The 10129-nt window shown below is 42.9% G+C and overlaps 1 protein-coding gene across 3 annotated transcripts in view; it reads right to left on the bottom strand.

Annotated features, from left to right (window-relative positions):
* Positions 1 to 7078, bottom strand: part of lsp1a (lymphocyte specific protein 1 a) — a 20407-nt gene extending 13329 nt beyond the window's left edge. For all 3 annotated transcript variants that reach the window (XM_028958105.1, XM_028958104.1, XM_028958106.1), the window contains exons 1-2: positions 6701 to 7078; positions 1162 to 1308 (exon numbers count right to left, since the gene is read on the bottom strand). In XM_028958105.1, the coding sequence (XP_028813938.1) occupies positions 1162 to 1308; positions 6701 to 6759 (206 nt within the window). In that variant the 5' untranslated portion in view covers positions 6760 to 7078. The remainder of the gene's footprint in view (positions 1 to 1161; positions 1309 to 6700) is intronic.
* Between the last annotated feature and the right edge of the window lie 3051 nt (positions 7079 to 10129).

Here is a 10129-nt window from a genome sequence, read left to right as displayed (position 1 = left end):
GCCACGCTGAAGGCTATAACATTGAGCAGTTTTGTCAGATACCGTGTAGTAAAAACATTCTTCTATGTTTAAGTAATGAGCAGGCAGCTGTGGTTAAGAGAGAGAGAGAGAGAGAGAGAGAGAAAGAGAGAGCGAAGGGGGGGGGGTGCAAGGAATGAGGCTTGTGGGTGGTGGTGGTGAGGCAAGGAAGGAGAGACTGAAATGAAAGCAGATGCATTAGAGGGAAGAGTGATGAGTGCAGAAAACATCCCCTGTCAGTGCTTGGCACAGCATCTTTGCGTTTGAACGGATGAGTTGAGAAGAGTAATAACAGGATTTCCTGGTCAAAAATGTGTCAAAGTAAAAATCCTGCTTCCTCACTAATTAGACATTTACATTTACTTTTACATTTATGGCATTTGGCAGACGCCCTTATCCAGAGTGACTTACAACATGCTTTGTTACCATCGATGAAGTAATCAGCTCTGGTTCACTAGGTACAAGTTAATCTAAGTATTGTCTAAAGTGGAAGGTCTAAAGCTGGCGTTTGAAAATACTCAGTGACTGAGCTGTTCTGATCTCGAGGGGACGTTCATTCCACCACCGAGGCGCCAAGACAGAGAAGAGTCTAGATGAGTGTCCTCCTCGTACCATCAGCGGTGGAGGGACCAGGCAAGCAGTACTGGAGGCTCGGAGTTTGCGAGGTGCAGTGCGAGGTGTAATAAGGGCTGGTTTGGCTTTGTAGGCCAGCATTAGTATTTTGAATCTGATGTGGGCAGCTACTGGGAGCCAGTGGAGGGAGCGCAGCACTCGGGTGGTTTGAGAGAATTTGGGAAGGTTGAAAACCAGTCATGCTGCTGCATTCTAACATTATGGCACTGAAAGTAGGTAGAAGGAAGTTAATTTCAAATGTTATTGTTAGTGTTATTGTAAGTGTTATTGACATATTATTTATTCTAAAGTGAGGTTAAATAATTGGTCACCTGATCACATTATATAGTGCCACCATTAACTTTAAAGGTCTCCTGTTTACTACTGTGTAATGCTCCATAGCTAATTGTATGAATTCTTAATATATTTTGCTTGTTAATATTGTCTTGTTATATTGTTTTTAATTCTGGAACCCTAGACTCGGACAACTATGTGTTTAGTGTTGTCCTCTCCAGAGGCTTCTTAACTTACTGGCAGGCTTCTGCTGAGGGCTCACTGTCCTGGGGAGACCCTCCGGAGCCAGACAGGTTGTGGTCGTTCCGAAAAGCCTCCCGAGCCCTTCGCCGCCGCTCCCTCTCAATCTCCTCAGCGTCCTCGATGCTCCTCTGGGCCGTGACTCTGTGAAAGAGTGAGCAGTAAAGCCTTTGTTGCACCAAATGGGAAACAGTCTGACATTTTGTTCAACTCTGAATCACAGAGTCGTCGTTGGCTCTCTGCATTTAAACAATGGCCCTGTTAAGTCCTGGATACGGGGGCGAGAGCCAAAGGAACATCTGCCTCGGGCTTCAGCACGGGCTGCGGATGCGGAGAAAGAACCCCGCTGAAAAAGCTGAAGCATCCCAGTGTTTACGTCGCCTGTAAACACACACACACACGCGCTGGCCGCAGTCGTCATGCCTGAGCTTGTACACACACACATGTGTACATGTTTGTGGTTGTTGGAGAGGAAAGTCTGTTTACACCAGGGGATGGAAAGCTTGTGTAGTATCTGCGGAAAATCCAAGAAGGTCAGTGTCAGTTTCTTATAACGTAGCAGGCAAGAAAGCAGTTGAAAATGATTGCTTTTTAACTTTGAGTGAAGGGGAAAGCATGGAGATAAGGCCACCGCAGTATCCCAATAGCCCTGGGGTAAAATGCGGAATCACTTCCATCTGGGTGTCCTGGTGTCGTGTTGCACTGCCCATTCGTTTAGCTTCTCGGCCAATTAGGGTAGCAAAGGTCACTAATGAGGCCTGTAATACATACCAGACGTCCGAGACCGGCCAAGCCACTATCTATCCCAGGGGCTCCCTGTTTTACTGCTGCAATATAAATTATCAGTGTGGCTGAGGATGGCCTATAAATTATGCTCAGGGATCATTGGTGCTGCACTCAGCAGCATTTTTGGTCTTTGGTCCATTTAGTAGGGCGAGCATTCAATGCTTAAACTCCCCTTTAACTACAATAGATGACCTCAGGCCTATGGCAAGAGGCGAAACAGTTATACTCCAGCTGGACCTAAACAAATGATTCATTCATTTCCTCTCCCCTCTCTCAGAACTAGAAAAGTGATTCAACAAATCTAAGAAATAGCCAGCCCACTGTTGCCCGCTGTCATAAGAAGGCTTACTCTGCAGTGGCCCGTGCAGAGTGTGCCTCAGCTTAGTGGAAACTCCCCGCACTGCAGGCATGTGGCAAGACGAAGTCCTTCAAACAGAACAGAGCCTCTCATTACTGTACCCTTTAATCAGTATAATGGGATTATTTCATTCCTTGGCACGGGTGACATGCATGACGTCAGCCGTTGAGATTATGGGTTATGTCTTTTTTAATTTTTTTCTGATCATTTGTCTCACAAATCGCTCTTTTCAAAGTCTACCTGGCATATAAACAAAGGCAGTATCCTGTTTAAAGAGTCTGCACAGTATGAAGGTTCTATTGACAGTGACACATCATTCAATTTCATTGGATTTGGGTGGAGGGAACGTCTTTCATTCAAAATGCCACATTCAGTAAGTGTCCAAGTGAGTTGCCTACCTGCCTTTATGTGATATGCACGTACGTTTCACGACGGATCAAGTCCTATCATGTCACTAGCTCTCCGAAAGCAGCAGACATGCAGCTGATAGCTGCAGATCCAGATGGGTGAGAGTTGCGAGGGCAGTCAACACTGCCAGCCTCTTTCCATGTGAGAACCCATTTAGCAAAAACCTGTAACCACAGCCTACTTCACCACTGCTGGATCGTAGCACAATCCATGCTGTTCCATGCCATTTCATTGTCCATGGTCCTGGTAGAAGCACTGTGTGTTGTGAGGGAACAAGGCTTGTCATTTACCAGGTCAGCACACAGCGTTTTTGTGAAGAGCAGCAGACTCTTAACAGTGCCTGGGGGTTTATGAGCTCCTTATCTTGGTCCTCTGAATCAGTACAAGGTGAAAAAAAGACAGACAGATTGATGACCGGTCACAGGGTCCCAGGGGAAAAACAAGCAGAACAAAAGGAAGTATGTGTCTCTATTCGTCTGGAAATTGAGCCTACCTGTTTCTAGTCCATCTGTGTTAAGCCTAGTCAATGACAGAGACAAAGCGCAGGCCCTGCTTCTAATCTATTCTCCTCTCACTTGGTTATTTAAATAATTTACTGTGATGGAAAATATATCAACTTCTTATTCAGATACTCTCCGCCCAATTTCCCAAATACATGGTTTTAATGGTCCTAATATGTACATGTGTGAATATATTACTGTACGTTATTAATATTATATCTTATATTCTTATTATGTCAATTGTTATGAGAGAGGAGCCTGGGGAAAAGAACAAAGCAAAAACAAATCAATACGTGTCCATGACACTGCACGTAACAAGTTTTATAATAATTGTTACTACACATACACACCTTCAAATATCCAGTCTTTCACTTGTTACTGAAAATTACTGGAATACATCTATTGTTTTAACAGGCTGTGATACTGACTCAGCGGATATGGAATCCTAGAGGTGATGATGTCATGTCAAGTTTCGCAAATCAAGGCTGTGAATGACTGAGAACGAACCTTTGAAAGAGACTGAAAGAAAACTTTAGATCTCCTGAAACAAACACCTCAGTGTCCTTCCAACAGCTTCAAACAGGGTAGTTGTGGAGACTCTCCTGTCGTGGCTTTTGAATGTGTTGCCAGATATAAAGTAATGTTACTATAATTAAACAAAAACACAACTGGTGACATCTCATCAGTCTTTTTTATTTCCTTTTTTTACTTTTCATTCTGTGTTAATTGTGTTCCTAAATTCATTGTATTGCAGGTTTGGTGAACCATCCTGCCATGTGGGTGACAGAGTTTATTACTGCGTCACTCGATCTCAGTGTCTGACATTCCTCCCTCTCTTATCACACCATCGCAAACAGAGAGCTGTGTGAGTAACACAAGGGGGAGTCATGGTACGGGTCCAGGCAAATAACCCAGACCCCGATAACTGAGGAAACTGGCACGCTTTTCAAAACAGCCTTCACTCGCATGTTTCATACCTGACATCATCACAGCACCAAGGCGGCCGCAGACAGGGGTGCCTTGTAATTTTCTGACTCAAGCCAGATCACTGCTGCAGTTACACTATCATTTATTGTGACAAACACGCTGCAGGACTGAACTGAATCTGCAGATCTCTGGGTAAGGGTAACTCTCAGAGGATGTTTTTTGGTAGATACAATCTTTTTGCATATTTAACAAAGAGGACTTTTGTATTTTGCCTTTATCTATTTCTACCACACAGTAATAGACAGGGCAGCAGAAAATTCTAAAATATTATATTAAATACAGTACATGTAATTTTTTAGGTCTTTGTGGTTTATATGCATGGTTATATGCCAAATTTAAGGTTAAATTTTTTTGCCTTGCAAAAACCTGCCCTTTTGACAGGACTGTGTACACTTTTTACATCCACTGTAGGTGTTAACATGTTTTAAAAAGGCCATTTTAGTAATTACAAATACGTTGTTGTACATTGTTGTATTTCACATTACTAAATACTTATAACAATGAACAAGATGCATTCTGATTGGTTGTTTTTAAATTTGATATTTTGGAAAATAGGTTGAGAATATTGAGGAACCCGTTTCTCATGTAACAAATTGCTTTTAATGTGCTTTACTGAAAGTAGGCCGTTTTATATACTGAAAGTAGAGATTCACTAAGTGATCTTGTCAGCTAAGTTGGGCTATTTTCCTATGACACATAAATACAAAAAATTCTCTTGAAAGGAATATTTATGAAAACCCACTGTTAAAAAGCCATTTCAGTGTTCGTTGTGTTTGTTATGTTCATCTGTGCCTTATTTCCTGTTACCCTGGACAGAGTTCAGTTCCCTCATGCCTACACACTCATAAGCGCCCTGCATGAATCTGTCTTTTGCATATGCAGGTACTTCATGGTCTGTTGTTCTGTGTACTTGCACAACAATATGTGGATATTGGCAGCACAGGTACTACACATTTACACTAGATATGAATAATTCACACAAGAAGGAGATGGTCCTGGCACCTTCTGAAGTTTGTGAAGTTTGGGAAATGTTGGGTATTGGAGACTTGGCCAGTGTGATGAGAGCCAGTGGAGGAGTGTTAGTGAAAGATGAGCCCCTCCTTCCCCCCCATTCTAAGCTGATACTGAGTGGTACTGTAGCCTTTGCTAACATCAATGAAAAAGCCTGGCGGGGTTATGATGTTACATCTTGGGAGGCACTCAAAAAAAAAAAATTCTACTCGTCTGCATAAATCAGAAACCGGTTTTGAATAAAAACACCTCCTTCATATCTTTCAGTAAACCTGAACAATAGTGGGTGAAAGGGAGAAACGACACACGCACATAATTCATTAACAGCAGTGAAAAGAACACATTTTTACTAAGCATGCACTAATACCCCACATCCTGTACAAGCCTGAACAATTCAGCCAGTTATTAAAGAGACAAACGCATGGCGCTGCGCTGAAAAGCCACTTTGTTGAGTGTGAGAAAAGGCAGGTTTGGCAACGCAGCAACAGAGCCGGGAACCGAATCCGCCCTCTTGGCGATCAATGCTGCCTGTGTGTGGCTCCCTGGTGCCTCTGAGGACGTGCACCTTACCTACCTAAAAAATCCCAGCTGATGACTGGAGCATGGACGGGGAATGTGCTCCCTGAGAGCTGTCATCGGACAGCAGGGAACCCGATCCCGATCAGTCTCTGTTTAACCTTGCTGAGGTCTTCCCTGTCTGTTTTGTGGCCTGTGTGTTTTCTAGATGAACGAGACGTGGAAGAGACGCTCGCTCTGACGTTCATCTCATCATACTTCACAGATTCTCCAGTGTCTGTGACAGATGATACTTTGGTAGTATGGCTGCCCCGGTGGCTCTTTTGCCAATTAACATGTTTATAGGGGAGCGTGAACTCCCGCTCCTATTTGTAGAAGCAGAATGTCCCCCCTGCAGGTCATCAGGTCATATCTCCTGGGCCTTGGTCCTGGCTCCCCAAGATATGCAGGATGTTCCTTCTCATCCCGTTCTCTTTATCTGTCTTCCTCAACCACATAATCAAAGCCCATCCTCTAGCCTTCGTTACTTCCTGATTAAAATGCATGATTATGAAAATGTATGATGTCCTGAAGACCAAACAGCAGTCATTTGTCATTTCCAAACGAAAATTTTAAAAACCATAAACTTGAAATTAGTTAAGCATGCCTGCTATGAGAAATATGATGGCAATTGAATTGACATAGCTCGGTAACAAAGATTATTTGAAAAAGTTTGAACTTTTATGTATATTTGTAGAGTAGTGAATTCATGCTGCAGGGTGAATCGCACTAAAAGTTACTTTCCAGTCGGTTTCTTTTTCATTCAGCAATCAATCAATTTCAGACCAATGATTAACCTGAACTGCCCACTGAGCATAAAGGCTTCGGCTTCTTGTGATACACACGCACAACAATACACACTCTGTGTCCATATCAGCTGAACACGTTCTCTTCCCATCTGATATTGTCACCAGCTCTGTTTTTAGCTCACCTCAGAAGATTCTGCAAGCCCTGCTTGCTGGAGTTCCTCCTCAGTATGGCACTGGACATGTCTCCCTCCTGTCTTCTAACGTCCGATGAAACCAGGGAATCTCTGCTCCACCTGCACGAGCACCAGCTCCCCCCTCACAGTGTTGTCAGGATTCCCCCCGAGCCCGAAGGGCAGAGTGAACGTTCCCAGGAACTTTCTGTGCTCCTCCTCAGCTCTGCTCACACGCCCACGCTCGCCGAGTCCTCCTCTCTCACGTTCTCTCCTCTGCACGGGCTGCTGGGAATACCAGGAGGGCTCCACGCGGCACCGACTCCTCTCAGAAACAAGTTTCGGCTGCCGCCTCTTCCTCCTCCTCCTCCTCCTCCTCCTGCATGTGGTTCTCATTCAGAGCGCTCAGACCGTGGCCCAACATCCCTCCCTCCTCCGCCCCCTCCTCTCCATTCTACAGGGTCATGTGGCTTTCCCTGGGGGAGCTGTAAAATGATACCATACCCCATGTCACTAATCCTCAGCCCCCTCCCCGTCCTGTCCCCATCTTCAGAAAAAAAGTGGAACTGCATAAATTAGCAAAGAATAGACCAGAGGAAGTGTGTTTATTTACCGATGGTCATTAATTATCCATTAGCTGAAAAACAGGGTTTTGTTCCATGCCAAAGCATCAAATGTCTCAGTTACTTTTTTCTTTTATGCTGTAATTACTCTGCAACTATTTTTTTTCAGTAAAATGTGTTTTATCATCATGTTTATGGTAATATATTGCACTGTCTAGCTAAGGGACATGCTTCTATGTCATTTTATTCATTTCTATATGATGCCGCTTATGTTTCATGAAAATGCTCTCATTATTTGTTGAATTGGGTCATAACTGATTGCTGAGTCTTTTTTTCCATAATGAAACAAATGAGCTCATTGGGGTAAGGTTCTCTAAATTAGCTGGGAGTATAAAGCTGAGGAAAGAAATCAGACACTATTTATATATTTTCAGTCTGATTTCTCCATCAGCAAGACCAACAACTTTGTTAACATGGTTACCATGGGAAACCACAAGTCTTTCTCTACTCAGGTGCTTCTAAATCAGCTATAATGGCACCGGGGACAAAGGCACCTCTCAGATCCCGGCGTTCTGAACAAAGAACCGTTCCACCCTGCCGATCTGAAGAAAGTCGCTATGAAACGGGGGTAGAAGTGGCCCTGAACACGGAAGACTGGCGGGGGGGGGTGGCTAGGTGGGGACTTGTGGGTTTTAATGATAGTCTTGTCTGGCGTTTGCACAAATTGGTGAGCCCATGTTGATGTTCCAAGCAAATCCGCCGTTTAGCAGACAGAGGGAAAGGCCGACCCTCTCCATCTTATCTATTTCAGACGCTGCAGATTAAAAGAATATATTAAAGGTAATGACTTTCAGTGTTGGGTTGCTAACGGTCCTTGTACGATGCAACAATGAACGATAATTATGCATTCCTCTGACATTTAATCCAGGCCGTGGCAGCTTTCCCAGAGTAAGACCATTATCGAGAAAAGGAGGAGGTGGATCGTCAGTCGCCGCTTTGTTTGTGTGAATGTGTGTGTCTCGGTGAGTGTTTCGAGTGAATTTGTGAGAAGACTCTCAGTATTGGAATATCGGTTAATCACACCCATGCACAAGGTCGATGAATAGCCAGCCTGTAGTGCAAAAGAAATAAATAAAATTCTGCCGGCTCAGATCAGAAATTGCCACAAAGCATGTGGGCTTTCAGCAGAGAAGAAATGCTCATTTCATTACATAAAAAAAATGAAATGAAATCTTAAATCTGCCTGCCGTTATTGAGGAAGATCCGATCATCCCACAGACTCATCGACAATGCCCCGCTTCTTCGAGCAGGGAGCTGGGAGGTTGCCTGCTCCAGCTGTGGCTGCTGCACACAGCCAGAACCTGCCAGCAGACTGAGACATTGGATATGAAGCATGAAAATGTCCTGGGTCCAAACCAGGGCCTGGGGCCGAAATCCCGCCTTTCCGATTCTTCCAATTTACTGAAGATTTAACTTGCTCGAATTATACTCCCGTTTCGACTCTACTCAAATGACTTTGATGACTTTATTTCACTTAGTCAGCATTTGTCAACAGGGCACTGTTTGCAGGAACGTAAAAAAAGAAGCATTTTGTTCAACAATATCTAAATGCTCATTTAAAAAAAAAATAATTAACCCAACAAGCAATCAGAGTGCTTTTTAGCGGCTAATTTTGGACTAATTTCATTGTATTACCTTGGTAAACTTAATTAAATTAAATTAAAGAAGCTCTAGGGAGATGCTATTTGGAAAATGAAAAAAAAAAAATAATGCATGCACTCATTTTCTCTTCTAGATGAAACTAATCATTATGGTTTCATACACTTCTTAAGTGACTTCTTGAGCCCTTAATACACTTCTTGAGCCTTCTTAAGACCTGCATAAGGGGCCGTTTATTTTTGTGGTCGCCAACATGTTTCATCGCCACGTTTGTACAGTTCAGTTCTGAGCAAAGCTTTTTAAAACAACCTGTCGTGTCAGTGTTTAGTCAAATTATAATTTTGATAAGGATGTCTAAAATGGTCAAATCTCAACAACTCAACAGCCAACAAAGCTGCACATTAAAACCAGGTGTGCACTTTAGTGTGCAGTTCTTTATTTTATTTTATTGGAAAATAATAGTGGTTGACATACATATTCTTTGTGTTATATTCATTTAATAGTAAATGTGAATGACAATTGAAGCAATTCCGACTACAGAGTAGGAGAGTTTATGGTTGAGGAGTAAAGTCATTTCACCACGGTGACCACAAATCTCCAGGCCATCAGGGCAGTTCCTGGCCTTTACAACTTAAGATGAAAGTGATGGAAGTGCTAACCTGTGTCAAGGCACAAGGGATATTCGGCAGGATAGGTTTGCACATTTGACTGCATTGTTGTATTATTAGAACAATTACCAATGGTATATATTCATATCGGATGTACGACAAAGATATTTGAAATTTGTAATACACTTATTAGATTAAATTGTACATATAATGCTTATGCCATCTTGATCTTCATGAACTAGAGTGAAGCACATGCCTACCAACCAACCCCTAATTTAAACTCAATCTTCAATTGGTGGTTTTAGACACATGGTTCCCAGGAAGACCGTTTGCATTCCACTGGAAAACGTTACAAATGAATTGTCCCATGCCCATCCCAAAGCAAAAAAAATATGTTCTTTCCCCTCACCTGGTATCTTTCATCTGACTACGTGTTGCATACAGAGGTGTACAAAACAAAATGCACATCAGTTCCTGCAGGACTTTGAAAGGTTTGGAAGGTAAAAAAATGTTAAGGAAAAAGCAGCCAGCAAACAATTACACATGAACCTCAAGACCTCGGACACGCTCACAGCCTGTTAAAAGAACCCAAAAATCTCCCAGAGGTCAAG

The sequence above is a fragment of the Denticeps clupeoides genome, chromosome 17 (genome assembly GCF_900700375.1).
Source record: "Denticeps clupeoides chromosome 17, fDenClu1.1, whole genome shotgun sequence".
In the NCBI taxonomy this organism is placed as follows: domain Eukaryota; kingdom Metazoa; phylum Chordata; class Actinopteri; order Clupeiformes; family Denticipitidae; genus Denticeps; species Denticeps clupeoides.
The sequence above is the reverse complement of the archived record's forward strand: the minus strand, read 5'-3'. Positions and strand labels throughout refer to the sequence as shown.